The following is a 21,972-nucleotide window of genomic DNA, read 5'->3' on the forward strand; positions in this document are numbered from 1 at the left end:
TGGGGGGGCTGTCTGTAAGCAAGGACTGGCCTGTCTCCCAAGATCTGTGAGACTGAGGGATTGTCCTTCAGGATAGGTTGTAGATCCTTGATGATGCGCTGGAGAGGTTTAAGTTTACATTTAAGCCATCACCTTCATCCCCCAACTGAAGCAAATACTCACCAGCAACCACACACCACACAACAAAAACACTAACCCAGGAACCTATCCTTGCAACAAAGCCCATTACCAACTAAAGAATAAAGGGACACAAATCAGACATCAAGAATTATAACATTCAAAAACCAGCTGGAGAACACTTCAGCCTCCCTGGTCACCCAATTTCAGACCTAAAAGTTGCAATTCTCCAACAAAAAAACTTCAAAAACAGACTCCAACGAGAAACTACAGAATTGGAATTAATTTGCAAACTGGACAACATTAACTTAGGCTTGAATAAAGACTGGGAGTAGATGGGTCATTACACAAAGTAAAACTATTTCCCCTTGCTAATTTTTTTCCCTCTACTGTTACTCACACCTTCTTGTCAACTGTTTGAAATGGGCCATCCTGATTATCACTACAAAAGGTTTTTTTTCTCTTGCTGATAATAGCCCACCTTAATTAATTGGTCTCATTACAGTTGGCATGGCAACACCCATTTTTTCATGTTCTCTGTGTGTGTATATATATCTTCCTACTGTATTTTCCACTGCATGCATCTGATGAAGTGGATTTTAGCCCACGAAAGCTTATGCCCAAATAAATTTGTTAGTCACTAAGGTGCCACAAGTACTCCTCGTTTTTTTATTAAAAGTGTGGTCACCCATGACCCGGGGGGACTACTCACCATGGCTGGAGCAGCAAAATGGCACAGTGAACAGTTACAGATTCTGATTATGTTATTGCTTGCACCTAGTGTAATAAGGGTATTTTTTTTTAAGAAAATGGCCTTGCTATGGAAACATTTTATTCATGTACAGTGGCTCCTTTATTTTTTCCCATGACTGACAGCTGGAAATGTGTCCTTCGACCTGTCATCAACACCTGAAAGCAGACTTTTGCTGATTAGAAGGAGAAGAAAGAGAACGTGGGAGGACATGTTCACCGAGATAATGAACACCTCCGGGACAGCTGACACAGAGCTGAGAGCACGGAGGATTTCACTTTCCGAGAAGTTAGACATGGACAGGGAGAGCAGGAAAGCTTCAAATGAGCAAGAGCGTGTGGCGCAGGATGAGATGCTTTGGATTATGAGGGACAAAGCAGACATGTTGAGGCATCTGGTTGAACTGCAGGAACAGAAGCAGGAGGGTAGAGTCCCTCTGCAGACCAGACCCGGGTGGATAGCCAGCCAGCATCGCCTGACACAGAATCACCCTCCCCCACGCGTTCCATGAGGCATGGGCAAAAAGTCTATTATCCCTTTCACTTAACTCAGGGGGAGGGTACAAGGAACAGAAGGTGCCCATTCACAGACCTTTGATGGTCGGAATGTGGTGTTATGTTACACAGCTGAAAATGTTTCTCCCATTCCAACTTTACAACCCCTTTTCCCCAAGGTTACCTTTATTTTCTGTTCTCCCTCTTTACTTATGTTTGTTAAATAAAATAAATGGATTCGAGAAATAAATATTCTTTATTGAGGGCTTGGGCGGAGGGTTGGCTTTACAGGGTCAGTGATACAAGCCAGGTGAAGGTTTGGGAAAGCACAATGCAGACTAGCAGCTCACATTACTGTGACTCATTACTGAAACGGCTTTTCAAAGCCTCCCAGCTACACAGCACCCCTTGCTGTGCTCTTCTTATTGCCCTGGTGTGTGGCTGCTAAAAAATGGCTGCCGTGCGATCTGTCTCAACTGCCCACCCCTGCGGAAAACTTTCCCCCTTTTTTTCACAGATATTATGGAGCACACAGCAGGCAGCTATAACCATGGGGATGTTCTCTTCATTAAGGTCCAACTTTGTTAGTAAACTTCTCAAGCGCCCTTTTAAATGACCAAAGGCACATTCAGTCACCATTCTGCACTTGCAGTTGAACCGTTCCTTACTGCTGTCCAGACGGCCGGTGTATGGCTTCATGAGTCATGGGAGCAAGGGCTAGGCTGGGTCTCCCAGGATAACTACAGACATCTTAATGTCCTCAATGTTCATTTTGTGGTCAAGAAAGAAAGTCCCAGATTGCAGCTTTTTGAACAGACCTGAGTTCTTAAAGATGCGCGTGTCATGAACCTTTCCAGACCATCCTATGTTGATGTTGGGGAAAAGCCCCTGTGATCCACCAGCGCTTGCAACATCATAAAAGTATGCCTTTCGGTTTATGTACTCTTTGGCAAGGTGGTCTGGTGCCAAAATAGGAATATGCATGCCATCTATTGCCCCGCCGCAATTAGGGAACCCCATCACGCCAAAACCATCCACTATGTCCAGCACATTTCCCAGACTCACTACCCTTCGTAGCAGAAGTCGATTAATAGACCTGCACACAGGGCCATCCCTAGCTATTCTGGGGCCGTACATACCCCCCATCGGCGGGGGTAGGCCTTCATGCGGGGAGCGGGGCTGGCTTGGGGGACAGGGGAGAACTGCCCCCCAGCACTCACCAACTGTGCGGCTGGGTCTGGGTCGCTGCACTTCCCACCGCCAGTGCGTGCAGGCCCGGCCCTGCTGCAGTCCTCAGGGGAATGGGGTCGGGAAGAGGTGGGGAAGGGGCGGGGGCTTTTGGGAAGGGGTGGAGTGGGGGTGGGGCAGAGGAGGGGTGGGAAGAGGCGGGGCTGGGGCGGGGCCATAGGGAAGAGGCTGGAGCAGCACGCAGCTGCGCTGGGCATCAGGAAATGTGGTGCCCCAAATTTCCTGGTGCCGTACACAGCTGCATACTTTGCGTATGGGTAGGGACGGCCCTGCCTGCACACTTGGAGCACAGCAGCTCCCAAGGTTGATTTACCTATTCCAAACTGATTCCCCACTGACCGGTAACTGTCTGGCGTTGCAAGCTTCCAAACAGCGATTGCCACTCACTTCTCCACTGTCAGAGCAGCTCTCCTTTTTGTGTTGCTGAACTGCAGGGCAGGGGAAAGCTCTGCACAACGTTCCTGGAAGGTGGCCTTCCACATTCAAAAGTTCTTCAGGCACTGCTCGTCATCCCATACCTGCAAAATGATGCCGTCCCACCAGTCAGTGCTTGTTTCACGGGACCAGAAACGGCGCTCAGCAGAGTGCAGCTGCCCTGTGACTGCCAGAAGCAACTGTGAATTGTTTTTTTCAATGGCTTGCAGCAGGGCTGCTTGCAGGACATCGCTATGTTCCGCGCAGCGGACCCTACTTCAGCTCTGGAAATACTGCTGAGGAAGGAGCGAGGTGTTTGAGATGCTCACAGCAAGAGTGCACAACTGAGCAGGCTCCATGCTTCTGGGGTTATGGCGTACGTGCGGCGGCTTTAAGGCGTAAAAACCATTCGGTTGTTTGCCGTTGATATGAGGGAGGGGGCAAAGTGCATCATGGGATGCCGACGCAATGTTCCCATTCTCCCCTACAACGTTTTGGTCCCATGAGCAATGTTCCCTCTAATTTTTGACAGGCCGTGTGCACAAAAAATTTCTTCTGGGCAAATTTTTGTGCTTCTCTGCAAATTTTTGTGCGCGCGGTGTTTCACCATGTGCACGGGGATTCGGATCTGTGTGCGCACGCACACGCGCACAGCTTAGAGGGAACAATGCCCATGAGGCATTGCACAAACTTCCCAAAACACAGGGCGGCAAGTTGCACTTTGGGGTAGCTACACGCGATGCACTGCTTTGTGCATCAATGCAGGCACTGCTAGTGAGGACGCACTCCATCGAGACAATGAGCATGGGATAGCCACGCACAATCGCCTTAACTAATTCAGCAGTTTGGAGTCGAATTAGATAAAGTTGACTTAATTTTGTAGTGTAGACAAGCCCCGCTGCGGGTTTTAGCCTTAACCACGGAGCCAAAGTTTGGTGTCATGACCTTCCAGAGAGACCCTCACTTTAGGAGATGTGAGTGGATTTCCTGAAGTGTATTTGGACAGCTGTGGGGAAACGGATCGCTGCAGCAGCTGGAGAAATCCCTCACTGTGCACCCCCGCCGCCGCTCCTCCAGCCCTAGGGTAGCAGAAGCAGGCCGGCCCAGCGGTGCCAGCAGCTCCTCCCCCAGCCACATGGCAGCAGCAGGCAGGGGCTCTCCCGGGCGCCTCTCAGCGTGCTAGAAAGAAGCCTGCACGTGGCCTGCGCTGTCTGATGAAACATCTAACGCGCATTACCGCAGCTGGGGAGGAGGAGGTAGAGCCCCGCGCCCCCTTTCCCCTCATCACCTGCTGGAGGCTTCCCCCAGCCACCCAGACAAGAAGAAGCCAGGCTGAGAGACTTGTTGCTGCGGGCTGCGCAAGAAGGACGTTTGCAAGGCTGCTCCGCTCGCCCTAGGGGCCGTTCTTGTGCACCCCAGTCTCGGAGGGCGTTGGGGGTGCGCAAGGAGTGCGGGATCGGGCCCGGCTGAAGAGATCAATGCATAAGCCGAGTTCATGCCACTCCAATGAGTGTACCCCAGGGATGAATTTGGCCCAATAAATCTCTGCGAAGATGCAAAATAAAATACCAACGGGGAGGAGGGGGGAGCGCCTAAGAAAACGTATTTTATCGCTACCCAGTGCACGCTCTGAATGTTTTCAATCAGCTCTCGCAACTGAACCGTCTCTATTCAGTCGCGCAGTAAGAAAAGACACTGGAGATCCAAGTGACTTCACGGGGCGAGCGAGAGGGGGCGGGCTGGGGGCCGTGTTCCACCCCATTGCAGACAAGCCATTCAAAGTGATGATTCAAGAAAGCCAGCCAAGAAATGCAAAGTGAGAAAGGCAAAGATAAGCATGGTGGTGGTGGGTAGATTTGGAAAGGTGGCAACGTGTGTTTGAAGTAGATTAAAGCTGCATTCTTGTTCCCAGCCCAGAAGCTGTGCGGGTGATCAGCTCCTTCCAGTGACTAGAGGATCGCTGGGGCTTCCTTTTCCTTTTTACAAAGCAACACATGGGAAGATTACAAACATCCAGATTTGTTTGCATTCCACCCCCCAGCACCCACCCCTGGGCACTAGGAATCCTCCCGAGCTGCGCTCCCTGCCCGTCTCACCCAGCGGTCAAACTAAGGTCTGCAGTGCACAGCTACGGGAGCTACACCCGTGCAGGGAGTCAAGCTTTAAGGAAGGAGCGGGGGAAGGGAGAGTTTTGTCATTTGATGTATCCCCATTCCAGCGTCTCACGTGGAAACCCCCTGCCCCCTCTTCCTGGCTGGCTCCCCCCAAATTCTAATAATCATTACAAGGTGTACACTCTCCTCCAGATCCCTTGTCAAGCAACGTGCTTTTTACAAAAGGAAAGAATAGATATGAGGGGGACGTACTGGACCCCAGAATCCCCTCTTTTCTCTGTCTCCTGGTGTTGCTTCATAACCTGCAATGGCTGAGATGTTCCTTCCGAGAAGCAAGATTCTAACTGCAGTCTGTTCCTGGGTTTAAATGCTCCTGGTTGCTCATGATCATTATTGTGCAGTTTGCAACCTGCTGATGCAAGTTTCCTCACATTTTGTTCCACGACGTGTAGTAGTTTAGAACGAGCACCGCCCACTACGCGTGTTGTCACAGGGGGACAGGGCTCCTATTGGTCGGGCTGGTGGACAACACCTGCTCGACTCCTTCATTCAAGTGACACCAGAGCTTCCAGGGATATTTGAGGCACCATCCTTTCCCTTTCTGGCCACTTTCAGCACTTGCACCAGCCCTGATCACATGCTATCCAGCCAGCAGATGACAAGAAGAGCAGTAGCCTCCATTTATACACCCTTTGAAAAGAAACAGAGGTGGGAAACCCACCAAGGTCTCCAGTGTGGGGTTGCAACCAGGACCATGTGTGCAGAGCTGTTAAGTAAATTAGTGACCCTGGCGTTGGTATTTGCAAGCTTTGATCCAGTTTTGGGCACAGAAGCCACCAATCCGCCGGAAGGTCCCCAAGAGAGAGCCCCTCAACAAAAAGGGCGGCTGTCTTTGCAAAATACAGGTATGTGATCTAAAAAGTGGGGGGAATGCTTGAAGAGGCAGGTCTAATTAAACTCAAATGCAAACAAACTGCATGTTACATATTGTTCAATAAGGAAGTAGTTGTAGTGAAATGGACGTGTCTTTCTGTTGTATTTACAGAGTAGTGGATAACTAGACGTGCACAATGACTTTTTTTTTTTTTTGCGTGTGACTGTCAAACATAAATCAGGAGGAAATAAGTGTTCACTCCTAATTACCTTTAAAGCGCCAGCTAGCCAAGCACGTGCTGTCCTTTGAATCGCAGAGACAAGGAGCCCGCTGCATTTAATCTCTGCTAAACAATGATGAAATCCTTATAGATATCAATTTAGCGGCAACTGGAAAGTTATTCCACGTGATCATAAATGGTGAAGACGCGATTTTTGTTTAAGACTATAGGTACTTGTGGCACCGAACCAGGAAAGTGCCATGGCCGTCCTTGCACGTTGCAAGTCAGTCCAGTTCAGTCCTTTAATTGTAAATAAGCCAGTCATTCTGTAGGCAAACAAGAAACTCCAGCAGCTCAGACGCAGGCGATTTCTAATCCAGGAGATGCTGTTTGAGCAGAGGTTTAGATTTCGTCTGAAAGAGAAGGTTTCTCTATGCTAAGTACACAGTTAAAACGTGGAGGGGGGGGAACGTGACTGAAAATTACTAGAGCTGCTGCCTGCTTCTCTTGCGCAGAGAACCAAGTAATGATGCAATTGGCCATGGGGTTTCTCTTCTCATCCCTCCTAGTGTATTATCTGCCTAGTAGAAAGAACCGAGGCGTGCACTCTATTGGATCTTTTCCCAAGCATGGAAAGAGCGCGAAGAAGCTGTACACTTTTCTCTTTCTCTCTTACTTTTTTTTTTTTTAACTGTCTCAATGCTGCAAGCCTTGTTTAAACACACACACGAGCCGGAATGCACGAATGCCCATTAGGGACTGCCACATGTGAATCACGGCTCTGTGCAATTCTCAGCAAACTGGAAGCCAGGACATGTGATCCGAGAACCGTCTGCATCCAAATGCCAACAGAAGCACTACAGCTGGGCTTCCAGACCCAAAAAAACCCAAGATGCAGTTACACAACGCTTGACAAAGAGACCCCTTTTCGTTTTGTGTGCCTCTGCATCTGCAGCTTTCCACATGGGAATAACAGAATGCCGGCTCACACTGATTAACTGATTTCCAGCTCCCCTGGGTTTTGTAACTGCAAAGCCCCATGTGGCTTTTCCTGCCCTCCCCCGTCTTTTCGCTCCCTCTCCGCATCTCATAGCCTTTCTTTTTACCTGAACACAAACTCTGAAGACATTGTCTGTGTCGTTATTACAGGGTGTTTGCACATATTAATTTTCTTTTTGTGATCTATTAAGAGACATTACATTGTCTCCTAACTCAGCACTTTACATCAACAGTTTTATCTCCTTTTTGTCCTAAATGGATTAAAATTAAAACGAAAGTTGCTGTGAGGGATTTCAGATGGCAACATGTCAAGGGGGAAGGCTGCAGATGTTTTAAAAGCATGCTGTGGTTTAGAGAGGGCTACATCCCAAAAGTGAGCTTTAATTAAAGGTGCCACTCGTAAATGAGTACAACAAATTCTTAGCATCCTCAGTTCTACTCTAAAAGCTGCCCCTATTTGACTTTATCCTTAAGCTTCTCACCAACCACCTTCCTTTTGGCAACATTTTTTTAAGGATGGGCAAGGAGCTGCCTTGTTAAGATTTTTATTTGAAGGTGTCCGTCCAATGTCTGAAGCAATATTATTTGCTTCAATATTGTATAAAGTTTAGAAGGAAAAAATAACAGATTCACTATGCATGTGGCTGAAAGTTCTATTTGACTGTTGCATTCAAATAATCTGAATTTTTGGATAGTATTGAGGGTGGCGGGGAAAGGGCTCATGCAACAAGGGGCTCTGTCCCCCATTGAAAATTAGTGGGAGTTTTGACATTGACTTCAAAGACAGCAGGATTGGGGCCCCCAAGGATCAGAAAATAGTGGTGTGATAATCACCAGACACTAGTTCAGAGTACTAGACAAAACAAATTCTAGCCTGATCCTGTAGTTCTCACTCAGGCAAAATTCCCATTTAAGTTAAGGAGGGACTTTGCGAGAGTAGGAATTGTAGATCTGGCCCATCATATGCTCTGAAAGAATGAAACAACATTAGATATTTTCAAGTGACTATGGCTATGATGTAAGTGGAGTGAATTTGGCATTTACTTTTTGGATCTCATATTCATAACAAAATGCATAAAAATGTTGGCCTAATTTCTGCAAAAAGTGGATATGCGGTGAGTACAGGAACTGTTGTCTCATGTGCTTTTTCTTTTGAACTGATGATCTTAGCAAAATAACTCTTCTCCCCCCCATCTATGAATATTTGTACAAATTAACCATAATCAATGGTCATTTTAGCTGAAATCCAGCACTGCCTGGTTAATGCTGGCGATGTGGGATGTGGAGTGTTTGAATGCTTTGAAAACAACTCTTGTGAGATCCGAGGCTTACATGAGATCTGCATGACTTTCCTACACAACGCTGGAAAATTTGATGCCCAGGTAACCCAAAAAAAAGGGTGAAATGCCCAGAAGTATATGTTTAGAAGGTGCTATATTTAATTTAATGATTTTTTTTAAAATACATCTTTAAAATAAGTCTTTAATTAAGGACCAGATCTGCTCTTCCACATGTCCAACTCCCATTTCCTTTATTGAGAATTGGATGCATACAACCAAGGGCTTGATTCTTTCTGCTCCCATTCAATTCAATGGAAAAACTTCCATTGACTTGAATGGTGCTGTATCAAGCCCCAAGAACAGAATAACATATGCATTATGTTTAAGTTGTCTTATGCTACAGACATTCTGTTTCCTACCAAACTGTACCTCCACCTAAGAATTTTTTCCTAGTGGGCCTGTGATAACAAAAATGGAATGGTGATGATGCCATGAATGGATCCTGCAGTCCTCACTCAGACAAAACTCATGCTGCATTCATTAAGGACTGTAGGATTGATCCTATTGACACAAATGGGCATTCTGCCAATAGGCTGAAATACTGTAAATTCTTCGAGACACAGTCAGTATTGTGTATGTATCATTTTATTGCTTAAGTGACATATGCATATATGATGATAAAAATATCTCTATATCTCAACTGAAGAATCACACTTAAGCATTCCCTATGCAAATCTGATCAAATTAATTCAAGCGGGTTGATGGATACACTTTTCCAAACCATCTAAGTGACTTAGGAGCCTAAGTCCCATTTTCAAGTCACTTAGGCATGTCTGAAAATTTTATCCAATGTGAGCTTGTTAAATTATTTTCAAGAACTACACACAACTAGCACAGGCATCTCCAAAAGCTGCTGTATTCAAATAGTCCTTTGGCTCAAACACTGACAATAAAATACATTCTTTAGGCAGTATGCGGTATTAAGTTTGTCTCCTTCATTTTCTCCCCAGACAATTTAGGCATCATTGAAGCATCCTGTTATTATGTCTCGTAAACCTACTCTCCCATTTCAGTGTGGAGAGAAGAGAACATTACGACGGGCCAGCGGCATTTGGCTTGACACGTGCAGTTTACAGCATAACTTTACTGATGTCACCCAGCTGTAGGCTAATGGCACTTTATACAGCATAGTAGAAAGCAGAACTGTCTTGCAGATCCAGCTGTTCTATTTAGTTGGGCCATGGGACCAGACCTAGCAGAAAACAAATTCCCCTGTGCTGGAGATTTTAGGCTGAGATTTGCAAAGATACATAAAGGATCTGGATGTCCATTAAAATTGATGGGAACTGTGTGTCCAGATCCTCTGGGCATCTTTGAAAATCTAAGCCTTAGTTTCCAGGCAGCTGCCAGAGAATGATAATTAGAGATTATTTTATTTTATACATTATATATTATCCACAAGCAAAAAGTTTATGGAAGTAAAACCATGGGAAAACCAAACACATATATGAAATTATTGCATAAAAGCCAGCAAATAATTGCTCCATTGGACATGTTCATATCTTTAAAGAGAACAGGGGCTATTTTACATTCAGATTGTTTCTACTGCAATGCAAAAACACTGGGATCCATGGGAACAAACTGTCCTCTAAAATATACATGTGTAATTCCCATTGACTTTAATCTCTTCTCTTCAGTTTCTTTTACTGGCCTTATCACCACAAGTTCCAGAATCCTATCTGACATGACTACCGTTTGTCACATGTGATTCTCTCTTTTCCTTATCCCCCTTTTTTTCTCCAATGGCAAAAATGTGAGACTGTTTTTTTTAAAAAAAACATTATTTCTTCTGTCTGTACAGTAGTTAGTTAAAGTCTACTGTGTTATCTGTATTTGTTGCTGAATGCAAGGTCAAAGAAGTGCACCTGGCACTTGGAATGGACGGCGGTGATGTTTGACACAGTACTTCGATCAGTGGGGAGCACGTGTGTCTTGCTCTCAGATTTGTGTGAATCTGGTGTAACAATTGATCTCAGTAGAGTTACACAGGTGTAAATCTGGAATCAGTGAGAGCAAAAATTGCCCCATTGATCACCCATCAGCTAGGATAACCTGAGGCTAATAAAAAATGGGGCAACACAGGATTGCTACCATCCAGCTGTCACTCAACAAGAGAAGAAAAGCTGAGCATAGTTGCCAAGAGAATTGTGACATACATATACAGTAGGACTGGCAATAATATCTAATGGTGGAAAGAGGAAAGGATAGTGATGGGGGATGGGCATGCCTTGAATATTCCTCTGTAAAGCAATATGAGGAGAGCATGGAAGATGATTAGGGACATTGCCTAAATAGCCTTTATTGTCTTTAATACATATATATTTGCTTGTGAAGCCTTCAGATTGAAATGTCTTCCCTCCAGCAGACAAAAACATTGAGATGTTATCGTGGGTGGCTTATGAGAGTGGGCTGGTAGCATTGATTTGGGGACTCTTTTGTTGTGAGGATAGGGAGAGGGAAACAGGAAACACTGAAGCCAGTGGTTTCCTTAAGGGGACAGGGAGTGCTTCTATAAGAGCTATGTGAACTTTGCAAACTGATAAGGAAAGGTAGTTTTGGTATGACTGACTGTAAATATCCCCTTTGTGGTCCTGGAGACTCAAAACACATTCGGTCACTCTCATCAGTGATGTAAGCCCAATGTAGTCCATGGTGACAGACCAGGAATGAATTTACTCCATTAAGTTGGGCTCTCTGTTGTTTAGAAATGAACCCTCTTCTTTCTCTCCTAGACCAACAAGGACAGGGGTTGTGGTAGAGGCAGGGCACTCAGTGCTGAGAGGAGGCAATGAAAGCATCACATAACCATGGAGAAACCATGGAGAAAACCAGACACAACCAGCCTAGGAACAGCATCCAGCCTTTCTAGAATGGCAGGTCAGGACAATCTGACATGGCCTTTAGGAGCAAAGAAATAAAACGGGGGAGACATTAACAAATAGCCTTAGCAGTCTAATAACCCTTGACACTGTCATGTGGAGGAGTGGCTAGTTGAGCATAAATCACCTGATGTGCTTAACGGACGCAAATACAGAACTACTCCGTTTCTTATCTTCTCAGGGAAAATCCTTCATTAAAGATGCTCTGAAGTGTAAGGCTCACGCCCTGAGACACAAATTCAGCTGCATCAGTCGCAAGTGCCCTGCCATTAAAGACATGGTGTTCCAGTTACAGCGGGAGTGCTACCTGAAACACGACCTCTGCTCTGCCGCCAAGGAGAATGTCCAAGTCATTGTGGATATGATTCACTTCAAAGACCTGCTGCAACACGAGTAAGTATGAGTGTGCAAGGAGCCTAGTATTGTAGTGAGGGTGAGGGAAGAATTTCACCTAAAAATACATGTCATCTATTGGGTTGTTTATTCATTCCCCCAGGAGACAGGAAATCCTGAGTTCCATCCCATCTAATTGTGTCCTTGAGCAAGTCACTTAACTATTCTGCCTCAGTTTCCCATCTGTCAAATGGGGATAACTCTTTTTTCGTAGAGGTGCTGCAAAGACTAGTTGATATTTTACAGAAGTGATGAGTATTATCTTACACAGACATGACCATGGGAGGGAAACAAATGTGTTGAAGTTGGATCGATTTTTTTAGTTATGACATTATTTGTTTCCAGAAGTACCCACAATGTGCCAAGCACTTTCCAAAAAAAAAGAAGGCTCAGTTCGTGCCCCAAAGATCTTGTATTCTAAAAGAGAAAACTAACTGACCGAAGAAAGAGGGAAAACATAAGTGAAGTGGTCAAGATGGTATTTACACTAGGTAATAATAGTTTGATGCCACAGTTCTATTTTATAAATAAATAGATTGTCCCCAGGTATCTGCAGCTGTTACTGAAATGACAGATGTCATACTCTCCCCTCATCCAAACAACATAATCTTGCATGAAGATTAATTGCAGTCCATTTCTGATTTGCTTTATGAAATTCTCAAGTATTCATATCCCTAAAGTATCTTGTTGTTGCTGTTAGTCAGAGAAACTGACTAGACCTTCATGAAGAAAAGCTCCCATACTCCTATTCACATCACCCCATATGCTTGCCAAGGAAATGTCTAAGCACATAAATGCATACAAAATGGAACATCAGAGTCTAGATTTTCAGTAGTTCCCCTCTTTTGAGAGTACAGTTTACACCTGCAATGAATAGCTGGGATAAGTCTTAGTAATAACACATCTAAACTACTAAATTGCAGGAACAAATCAGACACAGACTACTGTGGTTTGTGCCCACCCTTCATTTGCTGGTGCAAAAATGAGAGAATACTTTTCCGCAGGTGGAAATTGCACCCAGAAACAGGGACGCTCAGCCACAGGCTGGCAGAAAAATTATCACTGGCTATCTTCATACCATACCCCGATGATTTCTCATTCCCTATCGAATAACCAAACCCTCCAAACCCATAGACAACGACAGATGATAACACCCAGCTGGTCTACAGCACTTTTCATCAGAAGATCCCCAAGTGCTTTACCAAGGAGGTCAGTATCATTATTCCCATTTTACAGGTGGGGAAATTGAGGCACAGAGCGATGAAATGACCAGTTCAACTTTCAAAGTGTATGTTAGTGTTGCACTCTTAAAATCCCAGCCTAATTCCTTTAGGTTCTGATAAAAATCCCACCCTTAAACTCCAGGTTACGCTTAAGGAGAGTGGAGCTGTGACACTAATTTACTCCATCATTAATTACAGTTTAACTAAGTAATCCCAGCCCACTGAAAGCAACATTCCTTCCATGGACATGGACCTTCCTGGAGCTAGGATCAACAGCATGGCTGGTGTCCTCGCTGTCGTTTTTGCATTGCCATTTCTGGTCTCTATCCTCATGGTGGTAGGGAATGAGAGTGCTGTGGAGGCACCAGCATGCCGGGCTTCTTCGGGGACAGTGAGGGTAAGCAGTGCATCACATTGTACACCAGCACCGGCATTTCAGGAGCTGCATTAACAGGCTGTAAATTGGCGGATACTTGTCTACAAGTAAAACTTTTTAGCTCCATAGATGAAAAGTGCTATAAGACCAGAGTGCTTTGCCAAGGTGAATCAATGTTCCCCACTTTACACAGTGGGTAAGGCCAGAATTCTCAAAAGTGGCCTCAGTTTTTGGGTACACCTCCGGCTAGGTCAGCGAAGCTCATTTAGAGCCGTGAGTAATCAGTAAAATTCTCACTGGCTCATTTGACAGGCATATTAAAGACCATGTCCTGTCCCTTCACAATTCCTGTTTCAGATAAAGACAAAACTTTAGACCAGGAAACATTATTGACGCTCATTCTCACCACCTCCTCCTGTACTATTCCAAAATGAGCAGTCTTTTGCCATATTATTTTCACCATTTTCTCTTCATGTGTAAGCTAAATAGCATCTTGTGGACAGTAAGGGCACCTCTTGGGGAGAAGGTTGGGGGAATGGAGGTTTGGATCTATTTTTTTTATTACAATGGTGAAAATGGTCAGAACAGTTGCACTTCCGGGACCTGTTGCGTTCCAAATAACTAAAAAAATCCCACCACCACCACCCCAGTCAAGAATCCAAAGATGGATTCTTTATTCCTTAAACTCCCTCCTTCAAAGAAGTTGCATCCCCAGACATTCAATTTAACAACAGAGTAAAATCTTGGAACTTTCATCCACTCTACTGTCCTGGTTTGCTAGCTCTCCTCATCCCTACCTGTCTATTTTGCCTGTTTCAAGTGTATAGCTTCAGGTACAGGGCTCATCTGGCACCCAGCACTATGTACAACTGGTCTCCATCGAAGACGACATCAGCACCACTCCATGTGCCAGATTCAACCCTGGTGTAAGTGGGCTGGGCACACCACTGAAATCAATGGAGCTGCCACTGCTTACACTAAGGCTGAATTGGGACCCTTGAGGATGCTAAAGTTGTAATTCAGGTGTTTCCTTTGACTAGAGACTTTTAACTGTGTCGCCCTTCTGGGCTCTCCCAGCCTGCCTGCTAACAGCTGAACTGTTGTCTGCTCTGTTGGCATCTTTTGGTGATACTGCCTTACCAGCGTGCTCCTACAAGTGTTCTACTTGCCCTCCCTGACACTTTGCTAAGTAAGATGGGCATCATCTATTCACTGGCCATGTTGTGTCATGTGAATGCAACACCACAGGATGTGACTCAAATTAAAAATAGTCAGTCTGTAGTTTTCCCAGTTAGCGGATGGGTGCCAAGTGTGATCAGTATTCTGCCTGTGCTCTCAGGCTAACCCAAAGGCTTTGAATCACTTGTCGTAGAGTGGCAATCTTCTTGCCATCTGCCTCAGTTGGGTGGGGGTGAAGATACACAGTTTAGATCCTTAGTGATCCCGTTAGCAAAGAAATGGAACCAAATAAGTCTGGATAAGACAACTCAAAATGGTAACAAACTATGCTTTCAAGGTGGACTTCAGGTCTCCTAACTACATAGAATTAAATCAGTGGTCTATTGATCCCGCTTCCAGCAGAGTCAGAAACTTGAAGCTTCAGATGAAGGCAAATGAAAGTGATAAAACCCAGAGAAACCCCTAGCCTGTTGCACAATGCTATTCATGTGGGTGGGGAAATTCTTCCCTGACCTAGGCAGGTGATTGGTTTATGCCCTGAGGCGTTAGATTTGGTTACTGTTATGTACAATAATATGAGTAACTACTAGTGTTACAATTAAATGGCATGACTTTGCAAGTCAATTTTTTGTAATCAGCTACATATTTTAGGAACTTGATGGGCCACGTGGGAAGGGAATTGGCTAATTTTTAAGGTCCCTTATCTCAGCTGACGACTAAGAGGGAGATGGAAGGAAGGAGACTGAAGGATGACCGCAATGAAACATGCATAGTCACAGAGCATTAGGTCTGCGGCAGATGTGCTGACAGGGTTTTGGAGAAAACACTATCTAGGTATTTATACCGTGCTCACGACTGTAGTATCTAATGATACTAAAAACATCTCCTTAGCTCAGGGCAAGTTTGCATATTTCCTTTTTATGTGAATGGCGTGTCCAGGAGGCTTCCCTCTGAGTTATTAGCTGCTATGGACAGCTAAATAAAGAGGACAAACCGCTAAAAAATATACTGTGGGGAACAATCAGGTCTGGCTAGGGTGAGATGGGACCTAATTGCTTTCTCCATCTAACTTCGGTGACTTTTGGTGGTGAAACTCACATTATCTCCTCACCCTTAGAGGCTCAGGTGTATACATAGAAATTTCATTATTCTTTTTCCTTGTAGGATATTTCCTTGCCGCTGCCAGCCCTGAAGAGGGTCCAGAGACCTTGCCCTTTCCATCCCTGAAAACATAAGCAGGGTGATGCTCTGATAAATCGCCACTAGGTCAGTTAGGAGCCCCCCTTTGTCAGCCCCCCACATCCCATCTATTCTAGAGAGCCGAAGATTCTGTTTTCAGTCCCAGCTTTTGCTCTCCTACAGTCCCCAGGGGTAAAGGCTGAGTCCCATATGGGCTCCCATATGACAGTAATTTGTAGAATTGAATAAAGTGTGTAGAGGCCAGGTGTAGGACTGATTTAATATCTGTTAGAGAAGTATCAGGAAGCAGTATCCTACCCTGACAAGGTTTGGATTCAGTCATGTAATGGGTGTTTTCTGGCTCGAACTGCTCTGAAATCACAATTTCACCATTAGCCTAAGGCTATGCCTACGCTCCAAATTACTTAGGTATAACTTACATTGTGGACAGCGCTACGTTGGTGGGAGAGCTTCTCCCGCCAACACAGCTACAGCTTCTCCCAGAGGCAGGAGTTATTAAGCCAATGGGAGAGCTCTCTCCCGTCGGCATAGAGTGTCTTCACCAGAAGTGCTACCGCAGTGTAGCTGTAGTGTAGACATAGCCCGAGTAAATGCAGGACTGGAGGTCGTCCATCTCTGGGACAGTTGGTGACAGTTCTGCCTCTGCTACATGTATGTTATTTATTTTCAACTTAAAAATAAATCTTTGTGCTTGTGGCAGCCAAAAGCATCACCCCTCAAATCAACGCAGCTCTCCAGCCCATATCAACTCGGGTTCCGGGGGGGGGATAGGAGGGAGAACAGGGAGTGGGTACAAAGTTCATCTTGACTCCTCAAATGGGTGAGCTGTTCCCAATCATGCAACTGACTGATTAGACACCATGTAATCATCCACTTTTTTGTGCTTAAATACATTAGCACTATTGACTCCAAACATGCAGCAGCCTGGGTCTCCTGACTCCTACCCCCTTGTTCTATCCGGTAGACAATTCAACATTCTGCATCTGTTGCCTGTCTTAACCCAACTAGCCATGTCTCTGTAGCAGCCATGCCTAATGCAACTTCCAGGTCTGTGTGGGGGGACATTATTGTTCACTTGGTGGAGATGCTGCCAAAGGACTCAAGTCTCAGTTGTAGTAACATGTAGGATATAAAGCATGGCTGCCAGGTGAGGGAACGGCTGTACTGCATTTAAGTCTTCTATAGCATCTGGCCAGTAGCTGGCAAACACAGTCTGCCCATGCAGATGCTCTGGAGTAAGCAAGAGGAGAATGAGGCACAGTGACCTCACACCCACTTGCTGATGTGTAACCTACTTGCATCTTGCGACATGATTCTCTTTTAACTTCCCCTTCTGCTGTTTGATTTACTTCCAGGCCATATGTCGACCTGGTGAACATCCTCCTCACGTGCGGGGACGAAGTGAAAAAGGCTATCACCAGAAGCATCCAGACCCAGTGTGAACAGAACTGGGGAAGCCTCTGCTCCATCCTGAGCTTCTGCACCTCAGTCGTGCACAGCGACTCCACACTGGGTCCTGAGAGGAAGACAGGTGAAGCCACCAAAGCCTCTACCAGCCGTGGGGACATACTAGTCCACCCAGAGTCTGACCACAGGGAGAGCTCACGAGCTGCCAAAGGAGAGAGAGGTGGCAGGGCTCACTTGAACACGCACCCCCGGGTTAAAGCTGGAGCTTACAGCCCCAAAGGGGCACACGGGATCATTGAGCGGGCAGAAGAACTGTCCGATTTCTCCGACATCCGAAGGTGAAAGGAGGCACCGACTCAACCCTCCCCCTCCACCAAAACTTCCTCCATTGAGTCCATCTTCTTAGCTATGGACATTCCAAAACCTTTACCATTCAGAGGGGTGATGTCAAGCACAGGGCATTGTGGGATATGTGGACTTCAGTGATAGTGTATAGATTAGTAGAGGAGAGCAGTGGTTCTGGGTTATTGATTGTCTCCAGAAAATTTGACACTTACATAACCAATGGGTGAGACAAAATGTTTAAATCCTCCCCCCCTCCCCCCCCGTTTTTAAAAACAACAGAACAAGTGGATATTGTTTTCAATTTGATTGTCTTTTGGTTGGGGAAAGGGATGTGGGGAGGGCTCAGCCAGATTTTATTTTGGCCAGTCACAGCTCCGCTATGCTTAGGGGGCAGTCTCCAAGCAGATGGCAGAATCCCAAAGGGATCTTCTCTGCCCAGGGCTGTGAATGTAAGAGTTCAGAGTGGGCTGTTGTGACACTCTAAGTAAATAAATGTCCAGTTTATTGCACGGGGAGATTGCTGTTTTGAGCTATGTCATTTTCTCTTAAGTCCTGAGCCATTGTTCCTGTCTAGGTGACAGTACCCGACTTAAATGCCCCCTTGTATGTATTTTAACCACTGCTTAACTTTACTTTATTTATCCAGTTACTCAAAAGTGTCAGTGGCCTAAGTAGCCAGTTTTGTGACCTGCTTAGCATCAAAATGAGCACATTTTCCACAGACCTCCAAAGTCCCCAGGCATGTCCTCTTTCAGAACCTGCGGCTGTGCTCACAGAGGAGCATTTTCTGCAGCATTTTCCCCACCTGTGGGCAACCCAAAATGTTGGGCTTAGGCACAAACAGTTGATGTGTCCTTAAGCTTTGTGGGCTTAGGGAGTATTTTGGAGGCCTGTTGAAGATCTGTCCCTTTTATTGTCTTTGGAAGCAGCATTATGGAGTTTGCAGGGCTCTAGAGACTCAGTGTTCTAAATCTGGCCACAGGTCATGGTTTATCAAAGTGCCAAAAATGACTATGGGATAGTGAGAGATCGTTAACTTTTTTTTTTTTTTTTTTATAAACTAGCACACTGGGTAGTGACCTCCAAACCCTACAGAGTGAGTGGAATGCAGAGTGATAAGATGGGTTTGGAGAGCTTAATCTTTCTGAGTGATTTAAAGTTAGGGTGAGATGCTAGGGTGCATCCTTTCTTATCCCCATATGCAAATGTGACCCACAATTTGCACTGCTGCAATTACGTATCCTAGGATGTTATTCTTAAAACATTGGTTATCGTATCTAAAGGCAGACAGGGGTGGGAACTTTAGTAACCTCTGTTGGGGAAGGATGATCTTTCTTGCAAGACCGTATCACACCAAGGATCTGAGCACTGGCCTTTTGCTTCAGGAGGCCTGGAGTCAAATCACCAGTGGTGGGAAGGCAGTTTGGTACAGACTGAACTAGCACAGGGAACTGACCTACATCTTTGTCACTTGGTGGGAGTGGAGGTGATTAGCAACACAGGGGATTTAGCCATAACTCCCACCGAGTCAAATTCTGCTTCTGGATATGTGTATGCGGCTCCCAGTATCTTCAGTGGGAGATTTGTGCATATATCCCTTAGCAGAATCTTGGGCATTACTCTTAATAGAAGACATGTGGGTAAATCTCCTTGGTTGGGAGGGAGCAAAGAACAACCATTAACCTGAAGAGTTACACCGTTATGCAGCCATCAACCTCTTGACCAAAAAAGACCCCGATCCTACTCCCATTGAAGTCTCTGACAAAACTCTCATCTGACCTCAGGGAATCTAGGATCAAGCCAAGAGCCCTTGAGGAGTGGGCAAGTTCCTTCCAGTATGTGGACAAGATGACCAATCCAATCATGGCAATGGTGGCCCGTGGCTCATACACACAGAGGGTGCAACTCAGAGGGACTGTAGTTCCCCTAGCTAATGTCCATGCATATATACCACTTCCAATGGTTTGCTTTGAAGGACACCCTCCCTATCCCAAAACAAAGTGTCTTGCTGCTGGTGATGCAATAGGAAAGTTTTTGGTCTCCCTCACTGTGACCTCCTCAGGAGCATCCCACTACCCCATGATGATGCATAGGCATAGTAAAGGACAAGCTGAAACCAAAAAGAGAACCGAACCATGACAGCAAAAAGGACTTGCTATCAAGTTAATATTCTTGCCTAACTCCATTAAGGTCTCTCTCTCTCTCTCTCATTAAAGGTCTCATTCATCTATGAGAACCAAACATATAGCGATATATATACACTCTTGAATGTCTTAGTCAACATATCACCTCAGCATACATACAATTTACTTTTATTCATTCATTCTGCATGAGGAAAAGTATATATTCCTCCATCTTGTTAATTTCTTTATTGTTTCAAGGGGGCAGGGGATTTTGTATATGGCATAACATTTTTTCCTCTGTGTGTGAAGATTTTCTGTGTTCATCTACTGATTCCACATATGCTATTATTGTAAATATTTAACATTTCTATTTATTATAGTGTCTCCATTTAAAAACCAAACACTGCTGGCTATGGTAATTTAAATGTATGTCATGACCTGTGTTGTATATATTCATGCCACTAGTATGTTTTTGTTGTTGTTTAAAGCAACGTAAATATAATTTTATACAGTTCCATAATGTTATTGACAGCAAAAATCATTTATTTATTGTTAAACCTTCTTTCATGTCTAATAAGTAGGGTGTGTTTACCTGAGAGTATGTTATCAAGACATCTACATAGCCTTAATTCTTTGTAAAATCAATTTTAAAAGAAATCTACTGTCCCCTTAGAGACCCTATGATACTTTGATCACCAGTCCTCCCAAACCTGCTGCTTGCGAAGGAGATTTAGCTTAAAAAACAAGGTCTGGATGTTTCTCTTAAGCTTTGCATCTGGAAAAAAACCACCCATAAGAGAAACTAAAAAAAGTAAAATGCCTACTGGAAAATATATAAATAACCCATCACCCCACAAAAACACTGTCCTACCTTTAAAAATGAAGTTCTGAAACATAATAATTAAAAAACTGTCCTTAAATTCCAGTTCTCTGGGAGAAAAACATACTAGTTCTATCTCATGTAGAATTTACAGCTGAATAAGCTTGTAAACATTGCATATGGATTTAGGTAAAGCTCTGTATCTTTTCACACTGCTATTATTTTTCCTGGAACACTAATAAATGTTTTGAATAAGTCTTGCTGAGATTCCTACTTTTATTTTTTAAACACAGTTCTAGCTATGTTGGTAAGAGATAAGAAGCCACTTTGAAGCTGGGCTTTTAAACAACATAGATACATTCTGTGGGCTAGACCCTCAGGTATGCCTGAGCTGCACTCGACTTACCTGAGCAAGGGAGAGGGAAGTGATTTCCTGCTAGCCCTTTCCCCCAATCCTGAGGGCTAATTTGACCCTGGAGCAAGTTAGAACAGCCTCAGGGATGTTCTAGTTTGCACCAGCTCGAAGGGTGCCCTAGGGCCATTTGCTCCAGCCACCTCCCTCCTACTCCCTGAACACATCTTTATGTCGGGGGAGCAGGAGCAGATGAAGTAGACATGACTGCAACAGCGGTATGCAACCTGGGGGTTCCTTATGCAAGCGAGGAACTCTTCAGCTGGCTCTTTAAGCCAGTTTTCTGGCCCCTTTACACTCTCAGAGTGGGGCCAGGAGATGGCTCTTTGTTTACTCTTTTGCAGTAGAGAAAGCCAAACAGCAGATCTTAACTCCATCATTGTATTATATAAAGGGCCTGATTCTGGAGTCCTTAAACTAAGCTCCCATTGATTTCAGTGGCAGTTTTCCCTAAGGGCTCCAGGGTTGTGCTAATTAGGTACATGTGATACCACTGTATAGATAAAAGAGTCCTGCTCAGTCTTAGTTATGTTTTTAAACTGTTCATCTTGAAGGGTGAGAAGCAGGTATGGAGATGCATTGGTGCTCACAGATTCATCTTTCACCTCTGGAGCCTTGGAGTCAAAGACTAGCTGCAATCAAATGGGTACATGAGGCTTGTTGGGTTTTATCCTAGTCCTCAGTAACATAGATCAAAAAACCATTCCACAATTTGACATCCCTGGCACGTTTTGCTCAACAGAATTAACTGCTGGATGAAGCTCAATGGACCTGCAGGATGGATGCAGATTAGCATTTAGTTATGTTGCCAAAGTTGTATAGAGGAACCCAAGACTGGTGCTGCAGTCAGGATTGAGGTGCATTGGCAGAGCTGGGTAACAGGGTGTAGGGAAGCTGCCTGCATTGTCTCCAGTCCATTCTGCTTAGTTCTTCATTTTTATGACTGCTAAATTAACCCACGTGTCTTAAATATGGGACACGTTGCTTAAAGATGTGACAATTGCTGAGGATTTGTATACAGATGCAAGCCCAATGTGAGTTGCT

General features: G+C 44.9%; 1 protein-coding gene and 1 long non-coding RNA gene across 3 annotated transcripts in view; one reads left to right on the top strand and one right to left on the bottom strand.

Moving 5' to 3' along the window:
* The window catches only part of LOC142072961 (uncharacterized), a 151,306-nt gene that overhangs the window by 96,794 nt on the left and 32,540 nt on the right, over nucleotides 1–21,972 (bottom strand). The gene's annotated exons all lie outside the window — the stretch shown is intronic.
* On the top strand, nucleotides 5,525–20,776 carry STC2 (stanniocalcin 2). The gene is made up of 4 exons (XM_048861211.2): nucleotides 5,525–6,043; nucleotides 8,471–8,613; nucleotides 11,632–11,843; nucleotides 17,177–20,776. The coding sequence occupies exons 1-4, from the start codon at nucleotides 5,776–5,778 to the stop codon at nucleotides 17,568–17,570; spliced, it is 1,017 nt and encodes a 338-aa protein (XP_048717168.1). The 5' UTR covers nucleotides 5,525–5,775; the 3' UTR covers nucleotides 17,571–20,776.

Source organism: Caretta caretta, chromosome 8 (assembly GCF_965140235.1).
Source record: "Caretta caretta isolate rCarCar2 chromosome 8, rCarCar1.hap1, whole genome shotgun sequence".
Taxonomy (NCBI): Eukaryota; Metazoa; Chordata; order Testudines; family Cheloniidae; genus Caretta; species Caretta caretta.

Bases quoted from the DNA above. Each gene is read 5' to 3' on its own strand.
- STC2 (XM_048861211.2), top strand. From the start codon at position 5,776: ATGCTATCCAGCCAGCAGATGACAAGAAGAGCAGTAGCCTCCATTTAT. The intron at 6,044-8,470 runs GTATGTGATCTA...TGGTCATTTTAG, and splicing joins GCTGTCTTTGCAAAATACAG to CTGAAATCCAGCACTGCCTG. The intron at 11,844-17,176 runs GTAAGTATGAGT...ATTTACTTCCAG, and splicing joins AAAGACCTGCTGCAACACGA to GCCATATGTCGACCTGGTGA.